General features: G+C 38.6%; 1 protein-coding gene across 23 annotated transcripts in view; it reads left to right on the top strand.

The window, feature by feature from the left end:
* LOC102417188 (serine/threonine-protein kinase Sgk3) overlaps nt 1-15,720 on the top strand; it is a 104,824-nt gene that overhangs the window by 75,611 nt on the left and 13,493 nt on the right. For 16 of the 23 annotated variants that reach the window (XM_023755438.1, XM_023755440.1, XM_023755441.1 and 13 more), the window contains 7 exons: nt 2,492-2,541; nt 3,336-3,374; nt 4,950-5,007; nt 9,195-9,278; nt 9,386-9,517; nt 14,444-14,556; nt 14,652-14,688. In XM_023755438.1, the coding sequence (XP_023611206.1) occupies nt 2,492-2,541; nt 3,336-3,374; nt 4,950-5,007; nt 9,195-9,278; nt 9,386-9,517; nt 14,444-14,556; nt 14,652-14,688 (513 nt within the window). Of the gene's footprint in view, nt 1-2,491; nt 2,546-3,335; nt 3,375-4,949; nt 5,008-9,194; nt 9,279-9,385; nt 9,518-14,443; nt 14,557-14,651; nt 14,689-15,720 lie in introns of all 23 variants that reach the window. The other 7 variants (XM_006090606.3, XM_023755450.1, XM_023755451.1 and 4 more) reach the window with 2 other exon arrangements.

Raw genomic sequence — 15,720 nt, 5'->3', positions numbered from 1 at the left:
GTTGTGGGCTGGGTCCCTGGTAGGGGCATGCAAGAGGCAGCTAGTCAGTGTTTTGCTCTCACATCACATCAATATTTCTCTCTCTTTCTCCCTTCCTCTCTCTCTCTCTTAAAAAAAAAAAAAGAATAAAAGAAAGAACCAACTGAAAGATTCCTGGCTTCTATTTTGTCACTATTAGCTTTAGATCTGAATTTTGTTTCTTTTTTCTTTTCTCATCCATAAAATCTGAAACTTAGACGAGGATATCTTGCAGTTTTAAAATACTAATAAAAAGAATCTCCTTTAAAAAGGAAACAAGCTATACTTGTCTTGTACTTGTAACTCCTTATTAATAGTTACAAGTTAGGACTTTTAAGTCGATAAGTTAATAGCCAGATAATATCTTAGAAGGCATATGGACCTACCCCTTATTTATAGAGAGAAAAATAGAGGTCAAGAGAAGTCAAGAAACATGTTCTTGATTAGAGCTCACTCTGTTAATAAATTATACCTCACCTTCAGTTTAGTGATGAGAAGTAATATTTAAAAATAGCTGGGAGGGGGAGCTGGGGGACTGAGGAAAAAAGAAGAGAGAACTCATTTATTCGGACAACAGTGTGGTCATTTTGGAGAGGAGGGCAGGGGGGTGGAGGTGGAGGAGGGCGTAGGGGAATAAATGGTGTTGGTTAAAAAAAAAATAGTAGGTAGAGTTAAAAGTTACCTAATTATACACTCCAGTAATTTTCATTATTATTTCAGAAATGTGCTCCCCTGGAAAAACTATTGCCAAATAATAAAGTCTTACTACATGTTAATGTAATTCAGAGGACAAGTTGTTCATGTTACTATTTAATCCACGCTTATTAAATTCGCTTCCCTCATCTAAGAAAAATTTATTGAATGGAAACATGATCCAATTCTCTGCATATCATTAAAAGAATAAGTGTATTGAAATTACAATACACTTCAGATTATGTTATCATATTCTATGGGACACTATAATATGTAAACATAATCATAGTATTAAGTCAGATTAATGTGCTCTACACCTTAAACTAAATTTATACAGTGCTGCTTGTCAAGTATATCTCAATAAAACTGGGGGAGGGGGGTTACTCTATGTTACAATTATGCCACAATAAGGTAATTCTCATTTCATGAACCATTTTCTTTTGTCTTGTGCTAGACTGTTATGGTTCCTTATATTTTTGTGTTCTGGGGTTGACCTTTTTTTTCTCTTTTTTGGGGGGGATTGACCTTTTATTACAGAAAGATTTTTCACATAAAGGTATTGTTAGGAAATTAATTTGATTTGTAACTAAAAATTGGTGCCAGTGTTGTTGTTTCATAAGAAACGTATTATTATACATCAGAACTTTTGTTCTTTATTTTTAAAAATAGCTTATATTCTGGAGATTGTCCATAAGTTTCAAATGAATTTAAGTGAAATGTATATGATATTTGTCTCTAATATGAAATTGCTTAGATAAAATTCATTGGTTATAATTAACTTAAAGAAGTTTTTAGCCTAGCCAGTGTGGCTCAGTGGTTGAGCATCGACCTATGAGCCAGGAGTTCGATTCCCGGTCAGGGCATATGCCTAGGTTGCGGGCTCCATCTCCGGTGTGGGGTGTGCAGGAAGCAGCCAATCGGTGATTCTCTCTCATCATTGGTGTTTCTGTCTCTCTGGCCCTCTCCCTTCTTCTCTGAAATCAATAAAAATATTTTTTTTTAAAAAGAAGTTTTTAAAAGCTTATTTCGTATCTATAGCTTATATGAAAAATCTTCTATAATAATAAAAGCATAATATGCTAATTAGGCCGGATGTCCTCCTGGACGACCTTCCGGACGAAGCCTGGGCTGCGAGGGAAGCCTGGGTCCTGGGTGCCAGAGGGAAGCCGGTGCCGGAAGCCGGGGGAAGGAAGGCCTACTCTTGCACGAATTTTGTGCATCGGGCCTCTAGTAATTACATCAGGCTCTAGTAAAAGTATCCATCTTTATTGGAAAATTTGAAAACCAAAAGCCATTTTTAATCAGGTTATTTTTTTAAATCTTTATTGTTGATAGTATTACCGCTGTCCCCTTTGTTTTGTTTTCTTTTCCCCACTGACCCCCTCCACCTTGCACCCGCCCCTCCCAGGCCTTCACCGGACTCTTGTTTGTGTCCATGGGCTGTGCATATATGCATATAAGTTCCCCGGATAATCTCCTCCCCCACAACCAGGTCTTTAAATGTAAAAACGATCCTCCACGGAGCTTTCCCCAGTTTACTTCATTCATTTTCCACTTTGAGCTTGATTTCTGCCTTACCCTTTTCTTTATAACTGCTCTTGAAATACATCATAAAAATGATTGTGGATGTTTCCAAATAAGTCTATACATTTATTTAGAATTAGGGCTTTAGGTTTCTTTCACATGGCACCACATCAAACATCTGGTGAAGTTAGGAAAACATTCATTGACCGTGGAAGCGCCATTATGAACTTTAATTTGTGTTTTTTCCCTTCAACAGCTACACTCTACCTCACAGAACATCAACCTGGGACCGTCTGGAAATCCTCAGTAGGTTTGATTTGTTTCCAACAATCCTTTAAGTTATAGGAGAATCTTTTTTTTTTTTATGTGAATGTTTAGATATAATTTGACCAGTTTAACTGGAAGGCTGTGAGATATAACCGTAGCTACAGTGAATATAATACTGCCCTAAGCTTGCCTAACTTACTGCTCTAGCTTTCCGTTGCTTTAGTAGAGCTCTGAGGCGTTTTAACCCACAGACTATTGATCTGGTTCTATTTCACTTTTGTTACTTCCCTCTTTCTTTCCCTCTCTCTGTCTCTTTCTGCCTCTCTCTCTTTCTGTGCATGTGTATGTGTAAAATCAGTAGACTGTATTTCCCAGGGGACCATCAGTCCTGGGAGTACTTGGGAAGTGTTCCGACAGAAGCATCCGTGCAGGCCTAATTGATACTCTCCTAGTACTCAGTGTCATTGGTGCAACCCTGGTTGGTAGCCAGCTTGCTCCAGAGTACTCATGACACGTATTAGTTTATTAAAGGCTGCCAAACATTCTTTATGCAGTTTCTCCCCTATGTAATTGACCCCGGGAGGAACATTTTGAGGAACACCAGGAGTGGTAAATATAGATGCTATCTTGAGTGTCAACTGTAGTGATTCATTGGAAGGGAATGCCCAGAAACACCGAACACAAAGGATTCCGAGGACACTTGGCTTCGAGGAGTGCCCTGGACAGTTTAGTAATGTCTGCCTGGGTTAGAGAAGGACTGCTGCTATCCTTTCTTATAATTATTTTCACAGCCTTATTGGACTATTTCTAAAGTATTCTATCTTTTATCCCAGGATACTACGCTTCCCTCACCCTTTTGGTCCTCTTAAACAGTGAGTATAGACAGATAAGAGACATGGTCCAAGGATTGGGTCATGGGACACTTTGGCATTATAAGGAGGTCAGGGAGGAGCCAGCAAAGGACACTAAAGAAAGAGTAAGTGGTAAGGAAGGAGGAAAACAAGGAATGTAGTGTCACACAATCAGGTGAAGAACGTTTCTCGAGGAGGGAGGGAGTCATTGACTCAGTTAATATTGCTAATAGGGCAGGTAAGATGAAGATGGAGAATCGACCACTGGCTTCGATAAGTCCCTGGTGACTGTTACGAGCAGTGTGGTGGGTACAAAGACCCCGGCAGGAAAGGGTTCAAGACAGAACTAGAGGAGAGGACAGCAGGTATGAACAATGAGTTTAGACCACTTACTTGAGTTTTGCTGCAAAAGAAAGCACAGAAATGGGAGGGTAACTAGAAGAGGAAGTTTGGTTTTGAGCATTTTACTGCCATCACAGCACTGAGTTGGTCAGGCAGCACAAACACAGAAATTTGCTTTCAATTAGGGTTTATCACCAGCAGTTAGCAGTGGGGCCTCAGTTAGTGTGTTTCACATGAGGGATTTGCATGTTTTTTCACTATTATATTTGTTTAAAAAATTATTTCAGTATCTCGGCATATCATTAAAGAACAAAATAACTAGTCCAAAGAGCACGTTCTTGAAGAAGAAAAACATCTAAGCTTAGTTAAGTATTTATTTCCCTAACCTTCACCTGTTACTATTTAACCTAGACTTGGTGTTACTCTCATGTTTGAATATACTATTTCTCTCAATGATGAATTGAAGGAAATGTAGATTCTAACTAGAGTCATTAACCTTTCCTTAGTACAACTTGGCGATTCAGACTGTGTTGAAGGAAACAGCTCTGCTGGCTGCTTATGCTCAACTTTCTGCTGCCCTGTGCTTTGCCTACATTCAGCCAATGCTTTTTTTTTTACTGACAGGATAGTAGAAATAGGACAATGTTAGCATTCCCTCTGGCTTCTCTACTCCTGGCTTTCCTATATTACCGCTTTTGAGAATAAGCAGAGAGAGGTCTTTATCTGTAATGTATAATAAGTGATATATATGCAAAGCACTGTGATGACTTTTTTCTCCATCAGAAATTTTTCTTAGTGACTTTACTAGGTGTTTCAGCTATTAACTTCCTTTTCGGAAGAATTACCAAACTAGAAAGTCCTTGGAAGGTATTACTAATTTATACAGTTATTCATTTTCTTCATTAACAACATTGGTGAGGTTTACAGTTAATAAAATTGGGTTAGATAGAAGCTACTTTGAGTTCAAAGATATATGTATTATTTTCTTCTAATGAGGCTATTATTGAAGTTTCTTTTAAGCAGAACTTAACAAGGCATAACGTTATAAAATATCAAGTTAGAAAGTAGATATTATTACTTATTATTGCCTATTTTGTTTTAAAAATGAGTTACCATTAGTGTGAAAGTTGAAGTCATCATGCTGAAGTGTTTTGTACCCAACATTTACTTATTAAAGAATGTGCTGAGAAATGTTTAAAAGTTAACATTTGCCCATTTTCTTGGAGGCTCATTCTTGTCGTTCATTTATTTCAGTGCTAAACCAACAGACTTTGATTTCTTAAAAGTTATTGGAAAAGGCAGCTTTGGCAAGGTAAGAGTGTGTTTATTTTCTCCTTCAGTAAATAAGTACTTAAGGAATGCATGCTTTATACTAGCCAGGCCACAAAGCCGGTTGGTATGCAGGACATGGAGTTAAGATGCTTTCTCTACCTTCAAAGTACTGATAGAATAATTAGGGAGATAAGGCATCTACTTAAATTCTAACATAAAGTTGATTTGTTCAGAAAGTATATGTTGAGCAGCTGCTATGGGCCACGCATTGTCCTGGGCCCTGTTTAGATAATACTGAACAAAACTGACATGGTTACTGCCTTTGTGACACTTACAACCTAGTGGGGAAAATAGTCAAATAAAAATATGCAATAAAATAGATAATTGTAAGTAGTAATGGGGCTGTGAAAGAATTGAAGAATAGAGCAAAGTGACAGAAAATTGTAGGCAGTGGGGGTGGGGGTTAGGGGGTCAGTAATTGCTACTCTGAAGAGGTCTATTGAAGCTGGGGCAGAAGGACAAAAGTGAGCAGCTGTGTAAATAATAGTTGGGGGAGAAAGGGCTCTGTGAAGACCCTACTTCTCCTCCGAAGTGAGTGTCAACTGAATCATTTAACTTGACAGTGTGGCCACCAGGGAAAGACAAGTCCACAAGTGTCATAGATGGTGTTATCAGAATCATAAAATATATTTAAATGCTTTTTTTTTTGCATTATACTTCAATCTGCAGTCAAAATAAATATGCATGTATTTAATTATAGTTTGCTATATTCGTAGCTTTCTGTATCTCTGGCTTGTTTTCTGAGTTCCCTAGATACCAGAAACTGTGACCATGCAGTTAAACCCATGTGTGTTCATTAACTCAGCAAATATATATATTTTGACCACCTGCTACATGCTGGGCAATAGGAAGATAGAAATAGATCTGCTCTCAAAATGCTCACAGTTCCTTGAGATGGTAGAGATACTCTGTCATTAATAACAGAAAGCATTATCTTTTGGAAACTTTATGTTTAGAGTCTACCAGGATTGGGTTCTTGCATACAATGTGAGGTGTAGGGTCACAGTTTATTTTGTTCCCTGTGGATAGCTAATGTAGCCCACATAATTTATTGCAAAGACTGTTCTTTCCCCATTGATCTGCAGGGTAGCCTTCATCACATCTCCAGTGTCCATGTGTGCATGAATCTACTTGTAGATTTTATGTTTATATTTGTTTCTAGATTGTGTATTGTGTTTCGGTAATCTGTCTGTCTATCCTTGCACCAATACCACATTGTCTATCCTTGCAATTTCCAACAGAACCAGTCCTCCCTCCTTATTCTTCTTCGTGAGGCTATTCTTAGCTCTTTGCATATCTATATAAATGTTAGAAATTAGCATGCCAGTTTCCACAAGATTCTGTTGGATTTTGATTGGGATTGCATTGAGTCTATAGATCAATTTGGCAAGAATTGTCATCTTCACATTACTGAGTCTTCTAATCAGTGACCATGGTATATCCTTTTGTTAATTTAGTTCATGTTTATTTTTTCTCAGGATTGTTTCATAGTGTTCTGTAATGGGCTGGGTTGCATGCACTTTCAAGGACCTAATTACACATCTTTAATTAGATATTTATTCCTCTACATTACATTTTTTATGCTGATTGAAACTTGTTATTTATTGAAGCTGAATTATGCAATACCTATGACACATTGGTTCTACTCCTAGCTATACATCCAACAGAAATGCATGCACATATGCACTAGGAAAGGCATGTGCCAGAATATTCATAACATTGTTATTCATCAGCAATTTAAATGTCTTTCAACAAAAGAGTGGATTAAATTGTGTAATGCAGTAGTCTACATAGCAATAAAAATTTTAAAAACTATACGACATGCCACAACTTGAATGGGTATTAGATAATTTAGAGTGAAAGAAGTTAGTCAGAGACAATGCTACATGATTCTAATTTTAAAAAATTTTAAATGATAATATCAAATTACTGGTGTTATTACGAGTTGAGATAGTGGTTACCTTTGAGGAAGACAGGGATGAGTAGTTTCTGGAATGGGGCCAAAGCGGGGAATTCAGGCTACCCAAAATGTTTTACCTTTTGACCTGGAGAGTGGTTACATAATGTGTTCATTTTGTAATAATTTACTGAACTATAATGATCTGTGAGTTATTTTACTTATATGTTGGTTAATAAAAATTAAAAATCTTGCAAAATGATTAGAAACCAACAAAGAGCAGTAAAACAAAGAGAAACCGAATACACAAAAAGAAGGAAAAGCAGAAAAATGCAAATTCACAATATGTTTGAAAAATAGAAAAATATATATGATAAGCTAAAATAAATAATGGCAATCTAACACTTATTCTTATCTTTTCTCCAGCGAGTGGTCTTGGTTTCACTTTTTCATTTGCACATTGTTGTTGTTGTTGTTAATCCTAATCTAAGGATAACTTTCTATTGATTTTCATAGTGTAAGGGAGGGGAGAGAGAGAAAAACATCGATGTGAGAGAGACACATTGATTGGTTGCTTCCCTCACTTGCCCCAACCGGTGGGGCTGGGATCTAGCCTGCAACCGAGGTACTTGCCCTTGACCGGAATCGAACCTGGGATCCTTGAGTCCACAGGCTGGCGCTCTATTCACTGAACCAAACTGGCTAGGCCTGCATATTTGTTTGTTAACCATTTGTCTGTTCTCCAAATCTACAATGGGGGGAAAAATACCTACTTGAAGGAAATCAGTACTTCCTAATTGTCACATTATTTGAATTACTATCTCAGAATGGACTTGAAGACGAACCAATGAAAATAGAGAAGGGAAAGTCAGGCAGGTGTGAGGTGCTGAGAAAAGGAAAAGTGTAAGAAGGAAAGAACGTTCAACAGAGTCAAATATTGCGGAGAACAAAAGAATGGGACATGCGAAGAATGCCACCAGTTGAGCGCGGGCCAATTTCACCCTGAAGATGTTTTGACTACATCTTTTTGAATAACAAACATTTTTTTCAAATTAATAGACTTCATTTTTTAAAACAGTTTTAGATTTACAGAAAAACTGAGTAAAGAGAAAAATACAGAAAGTTCGGAGATTTCCCAAACCATCCCCTAGTCTACACCCACAATTTGCCCTTTTATCAACATCTCACATTAGTATGGTACATTTGTCTAATGAATGAACCAATGCTGATGCATTATTATTAACTAAAGTTCATCATTTATTTAGATTTCGTTAGTTTTGACCTTTTTCTGTTCCAGATCTCATCCACCACACCACATTACATTTAGTTGTGTGCTCCTTAAGTTCCTCTTAGCTGTGATAGTTTCTCAGACTTTCCTTGGTTGTGAGGAATGATGGGTTTGAGAAGCTCTAGTTAGGTCTATTGAAGAGGTCCCTCTGTTGGGATGTGTCAGATATGTTTCTCATGCTTAGCCTGGGGTTATAGGTTGGATGAGGAAGACCACAGATGTACGAGAAGGGAAGGAAGGCCCAGCAGTGTCACTGTTGTGCCAGATCATCTTAGAAAGCTTGGGAATGTGTCATTGAATAGTTACACAACTTGTGGGGCATCTTGAATTTCTTAAAATTACTTGCAAAATCTTGAGTATATGTCTACCTGTGTTCTGAGGCCAAATCCTCTTACGTTTCTTCAGGTCCTTGAAAGTGCATACAACCCAACTCAGCTATCCACGGTGCCTCTTCCTCTCAACTCTTCTGAATGTGAAGCCTCTAAGAGAAACCTAAAAGTTAAAACAAAAATTTATTTTGATCATCTAGACACCGTTTTCTTCTCCTTTTTTTTTTTAATGTAGCCATGAAGTTTATAGCCTCAATATTTTTAAGGACACTCTTCAACTCATGGTTGGCACACACACACACGCGGGCATAAAGATCTACAACAGTACAGATTCTGGTACTTAAATTTAGTAAAAATCTCAAACATCAGCACACAAAGAAATGGTGCCTGGCTATTCAAATGATCAACATCCTTTTTTGTTTTATTGAAATGCTTAAGGAAAAGTGGATTTATAGAAATAAATTTAGTATTTTTCAAAACAACCTTATATTATCTAGGTCTTTTGTAGACTTTTTATACAATTGATTGTATAAGAAGTATTGATTTATTTACAACTGAGTTATTGCTGTTAAGTATTGATTTATTTACAACTGAGTTATTGCTGTTAAAGTATTGACATTTCTAATAGTCTGCGCAATCTCTAATTAAAACAGGTTCTTCTTGCAAAACGGAAACTGGATGGAAAATTTTATGCTGTCAAAGTGTTACAGAAAAAAATCGTTCTCAACAGAAGAGAGGTGAAATAAAAGAGCTTTGTTTCTCCTAAGCCCCTCTTTTCAATTAACAAAGCTATTTTATTGTGTATGATACAAGTTGATCCTTTACCTTTTTTTTTTTTTAACAGCAAAAACATATTATGGCTGAACGTAATGTGCTCTTGAAAAATGTGAAGCATCCATTTTTGGTTGGATTACATTATTCCTTCCAAACAACTGAAAAGCTTTATTTTGTTCTGGATTTTGTCAATGGAGGGGAGGTGAGTTTTATAATTAGTTTTATAATACTGATACTGTTTAGGAAAAATAGAATCAAGTCAAAGTTTTTCTTTCCTTATACATTTTTGGAAGGTTGCTCCAGCATCAACTGCGATTTGTCGAGTAGCAACAATATTTAAGGTGCTGGCTAATAAGCATGATGCCAGCTCAAAGCTCTTCTTTTTTTTTTTAAATATATTCTATTGATTTTTTACAGAGAAGAAGGGAGAGGGATAGAGAGTTAGAAACATCGATGAGAGAGAAACATCGATCAGCTGCCTCCTGCACACCCCCCACTGGGGATGTGCCCCTAGCCAAGGTACATGCCCTTGACCGGAATTAAACCTGAGACCCTTGAGTCCACAGGCCGACGCTCTATCCACTGAGCCAAACCGGTTAGGGCTCAAAGCTCTTCTTAAATCAGCTTATGGTGTAGGTGGGGAGGTTCATAAAAGAAACTTAACATGAAGTTGCAGTCTTTGTGGATAGTTTTGGCACTCCTATAAAGCAAGAATAACATACTGAAATATTAGAATAAAACATGATTTATAATTTAGATAATTGTTGCTTTAATACTTGTATATAAATACTACTATACCCTGTCATTTTCTTTTTTTATTGAATTTATTGGGTGACATTGTTCACAGAGTCATTCAGGTTTCAAGTGTACAACTCAGCAAACCATCATCTGCACATTGCATTACATGCCCATTGCCCAATGCAGTTTCTTTCCATCCCCATTTATCCCCGCTTTGCCCGCCTCCACCTCCCCGCGGCCCCCTTTGTCTCTGGCTGTCACCACACTGTTGTCTTTGTCTGTGTGTTTTTTTGTTCACCTTTTTTCATCCAGCTCCCAAAACCCGCTCTCCTCTGACAGCTGTCAGTCTGTTCCATGTAACCATCCACGCCTTTGATTCTATTGTTTGTCAGTTTATTTTGCTCATAGGATTCCACATGTAAGTCAAATAATATTAGCCTGTCATGTTCTAAAGTGTTCAAACTATCAATCAGATGAGATGAACCTCTAATAAAGGGTTCTGTGGTGGAGTCAGTTTCATGTTATACCCCATTGGTGACTAACAGTATGTTTCTTGGTGATTCGCAACGTGTTTCCCCATGTGAAAGACTTTGAGCAGTTTGCCTTAAACAAACCCAGGATGTCTTTTTTGTTGTTGTTGTTAATCCTCACCTGAGGATATTTTCCCATTGATTTGTAGAGAAAGTGGAAGGGAGGAGGAGAGATGGAGAAATATCCATGTGAGAGAGATATCAATTGGTTGCCTCGCAAACACGCCCTGACCAGAATCGAACATGAGACCAGTAAGTCTGCGGGCTGACACTCTAACTTCTGAGCCAAACCAGCTAGGGCTAGCCAGGATTTCTTTAAAAATACTGTTTTACTACATAGTCCCCTTGTTTGTTTGAGCCAAATCTGTTAATAATATTCCCCAAAACTCTGGATCAAAGGGATATTGAAATACATTTTGGGAAATGCTGCTGTTATTATAATAACTATAGTAATAGCTAACATGTATCGAGTATACTTATAGGCCCAGCACTCTGATTCTTTGTATTATTTTATCTTCAACAACAATTTTATTATATAAAACAAAGAAACAGCACAGAGAAGCTGGCTAACTTGCTCAAGTTATATGGTAAGTATTGGAGCCAGGAATTGAACTCAGGCCGTGTGATTCCAGGATCTAGGCAGCTGACCACCCCCTATTTCTCTGCTTCTCAAGTCTCATGTCATTCTGATTTATTTGATCTCTGATCTGTGAATATCTCTAAAAATTACTTTAACTGGCAGGTATTTTCATATCTTTACAAAGGGATCTTCCATTTCCTCGTCTCAGAGAGAGAGAGAATATTTCAGCCTTACTATAGTACACATAACTGTAGAATAAAGGAACAAGAAGGAAGACCAATTTCTGTTCTACAAACTGACAGGTGATCAAACACAGCTAGATCATTTGAGGGTAAGATCATAGAAAGAATCATTATTCAATCCCCTGCATCCATGACAAAAATGCCTTGTATCTTCTCAGTGTAGAGCAACATCCTGATTCAGAGATAAATGTGGCCCCACATTGTTCCCCCCTAGAAAGTTGGTATTTTAGTGTGTGTGTGTGTGTGTGTGTGTGTGTGTGTGTATGTGCGCGTACGCACGTGCTAACATATAATGAGTTTATTGAGGGCATGGTACTTCGTAATTATTTTATATGCATTATTTCAATTAATCACAACTTTTTTTAAATTGATTTTTTAGAGAGAGAGAGAAACATCGATTTTTTTGTTTGTTTGTTTCACTTATTGATGCATTCATTGGTTGATTCTTGTATGTGCCCTAACCAGGGATCGAACCCACAGCCTTGGCATATGGGAACAATGCTATCACCAACTGAGATGCCCGGTCAGGGCTCATCACAACTCTTTGAGATAAACACTCTTATACCCATATTATAGATAAGGAAATGAAGGCTCAGAGAAGCTAAGTAACTTTCTCAATGCCACAATGTTCTAGTAAGTGTCAGACCCTGTATTTAACATAAATATAGGTACCACTATGTGTCTTTGAAATGTCATGCGAGGCCTCTAACCGCAAATGAGATCCTACTGCACGTTTCCTGCTTTGCCTGTGGTTTCTTCATGCTGCTTTAAGACTTTGCTTCTGAGTTCCTTTTTCACAATGACTGCTCATAAATTTAGTGGCAAAGGAGGAAAGAGGCAGGCTTGTCTTCTGAAAAGGTACTCTTGGCTGAGATAGGTGAGAGGGGGAAGAGAATGAAACAGAATGTTGGGGTGGATGGAGGCGGAGTTGAGTGGGGCAATAGGTAGAAGAGGAATAAAGACAAGGAGAGCCCTAGCCAGTTTGGCTCAGTGGATAGAGCTTTGGCCTGCAGACCGAAGGGGCCCCGGGCTCGATTCTGGTCAAGGGCACGTACCTCGGTTTCAGGCTCGGGCCCTGGTCGGAGCTTGTGCAGGAAGCAACCAATCGATGTGTATTTCTCTCTGGCTCTCCCTCTCTCTTCCACTCTCCCTAAAGATCAATGGAAAAATATCCTTGGGTGAGGATTAAAAAAAAAAAAAAAGACAAGGAGAAAAGATAGAGATCGAAGGAGTGTACTTTCATCGTGTGTATCCTGTTATTACTATTATTTTCCCTAATATTCATACTGACATTTTAACTTTGACATGTGATATTTATCATTGTATACTACTTCAGATCTGATTTGGAGCCAGGTAGAGTATAAACAAATAAGTTTTATGGTGCTGGGCATATAAACGAGCCTTTCTGAACCTCAACTTTCTCATTAGTTTCCTACCTCCAAATAGTTGGATGGATTAAATAACACAAGCATACAAAGTCCTTGGCATAGTGCCTTTGATTTAGTGGGTGGTCAGTGTTAGCTGTTATTAGTGGATGGTCGGATTTTCATTTGGGGTGATTTTCATTAGCATTATATTGGAGAGATGTAATCAGGATATCATTAAATATAATATTACAGTGGTGTATGCTACAGCTAGTAAAAACCGTGGTAGGGATAAAAAGGAGGAAGTAGTTCAGAAATAATTAGAAGAGAAGAATTTGTTCTGGGTTGGATGCAGGGGCTAAGGGTAAAGGAGCAGTACAGGCGAATCCCAGTTCAGCCCCCGTTTATCTACTCTGTCAGGATCTGGCACTGATCTTCACCCTCACCTTTCAGAAGAGTTTTAAGAAAAAAATTTTGGACAATCTTGGAAAATCAGAGAAGCACACCAAAAGGGAAGAATCAGAACTTGAACCCAAATCTGATCAGCTGTGAAACCTGACTCTCCCCTGTATCTTGGTTGCCTCCCATGGCGTAGAGGGCTGGGTAGAAAGCGATATCATTAGAGAGACAGCAGGAACAGTAAGTCTGTAAGAGAAGACAAGTTGAATTTATTGGCTTATGAAATATTCAAAAAAAGAGCAGCATGTCTTTGCAGTAGGAGCTCCAAGCAGAGGTCTGGGCTAGAGGCGTCCACGTGAAAGACATCCACATAGAGGTGCTGGTTAGTCATTCGATTGGATTTGGTTACCTGGATGGTATGCATACAAAGAATAACAGTGGAGAAACCCAGGACAGAGAAACCTTGTTAATCCCTGCAGAGTAAGGAGCCAGAAAGGAGAGGAAATAGAACTCTCCAAGAGGCAGAAGATCTAGGGAGAGATAATTATCTCTCAGGTCATTGTCTTAGAAGCCAAGAAACGTAGAGTAAGTTGAGCAAACTTCACCCAGGCAGGTAACCTAATGAGTAAAGGATAGACGGGTTTTAAAAAATAAATTCAGAATTAGGAAGTATAAGAAATGAACTGGAGAGTGCAGCTACTGCTTAGCTCTAGCCATTTGCTATCACATTGGAATTTAGGCTCCATGATGCAGAGCTCTCTTTTTTTTTTTTCCCCCAAAAGAAACCAATTTTTACCAAAAACTTTTTCTAGTTTTTATATGTTACTATTTAATTTAGAGTTTTCTAAAAACAGTATTTGGCTCAAACAAATTATATCTGTGGGTTATATTTGGTCTGCTAACCACTAGTTTCCAATCTCTGAATAGTGTTTGGTGTTTTTCCAAAGGAAAGAACAGTCAAAATAGGTCCAGTAAGCTACTGTAAGTACATGGCAAGGTCAAGATCATTGGTCTGCACTGGTGGTCTTTTCCAGAGTGGTTGCCTGGAGTGGTGAGGACAGTGCCACATTGAGGATTGACGGGTAAATGGGAGATGAGTAAGTTAGCAGGGTAATGAAAGACGTGTGGTTGAGGAGAGACCGTGATTGCTAAGTTGGGGCCACACACAAGGAAGAGTCACAGTTCTGTGCTTGGTGCAAAGTATCAAAAACAAGCCCTATTTTTATATTTATAGAACATATTTGTTTCACTCTGTGAATGATCTTAATTTTACAGCTGTTTTTTCACTTACAAAGAGAACGGTCCTTTCCTGAACACAGAGCAAGGTTTTATGCTGCTGAAATCGCCAGCGCATTGGGTTACTTGCACTCCATCAAAATAGTGTACAGGTAAGTTTTTTAAATATTACTTGTAAAAAATGTCTCCTTCTCATTTTATTTCGGCTAATATTCACATTTGCTTTTCTTTCCTTTTAATTTGATAGAGACTTGAAACCAGAAAACATTCTTCTGGATTCCGTAGTAAGTATTATCTTTTAAAAATCTACTATTTCTCAGTTTTTGTTGTTATATTTAGTGGAAAAAAGCTAGCCTCAGCCCTAACCGGTTTGGCGCAGTGGATAGAGCATTGGCCTGCGGACTCAAGGGTCCCAGGTTCGATTCCGGTCAAGGGCAGGTACCTTGGTTGCAGGCACATCCCCAGTAGGGGGTGTGCAGGAGGCAGCTGATCGATGTTTCTCTCTCATTGATGTTCCTAGCTCTCTATCCTTCTCCCTTTCTCTCTGTAAAAAATCAGTAAAATATATTAATTAAAAAAAAGATTAGCAATATGCAACTTTCAGTATGTACTGGCTAGAGCAGTGATGGCAAACCTTTTGAGCACGGCCTGTCAGCATTTTGAAAAACCCTAACTTAACTCTGGTGCCATGTCACATATAGAAGTTTTTTGATATTTGCAACCATAGTAAAACAAAGACTTATATTTTTGATATTTATTTTATATATTTAAATGCCATTTAACAAAGAAAAATCAACCAAAAAAATGAGAGTTCGCGTGTCACCACTGACATGCGTGTCATAGGTTCGCCATCACTGGTCTAGAGAGCAGTATATTAAAAGAATGACAACATCATTTAAAAAAAAAAGAAAAGCCAGCCTCAAAGTTTCAACACTGCTTGATTCCATTTTATATAACACTAGAGGCCCGGTGCACAAAAATTTGTGCCCTCGGGGGGGGGGGGGTGTCCCCTAGGCCGGCCTGGGCCCTCAAGCCAGCTGGGACCCCTCGGGAAATAACGACCTGGTGGGTTAAGCCTGCTCCCGGGTGGAAGAGGGTAGGGCCAATCCCTAAATGCAGGCCCTGGACTGGTTCTAAAGAGGGGCAATTGGGGAATTGGGGGACCACCCCCTCATGCACAGAGAAGGGGGGATCGGGAGGGTGCGATGCCTCCCTCAATCACGCTCAGGGTAGGGACGATTGGCGGGTTGATGAGCCACCCCCTGTCACACACAGCAGGGACGATCAGGGGGGTGGGGCTCTGCCCCCTGTCACTC

The sequence above is a fragment of the Myotis lucifugus genome, unplaced genomic scaffold (genome assembly GCF_000147115.1).
Source record: "Myotis lucifugus unplaced genomic scaffold, Myoluc2.0 scaffold_77, whole genome shotgun sequence".
Taxonomy (NCBI): Eukaryota; Metazoa; Chordata; class Mammalia; order Chiroptera; family Vespertilionidae; genus Myotis; species Myotis lucifugus.
This window is presented reverse-complemented; position numbering and strand designations above follow the sequence as displayed.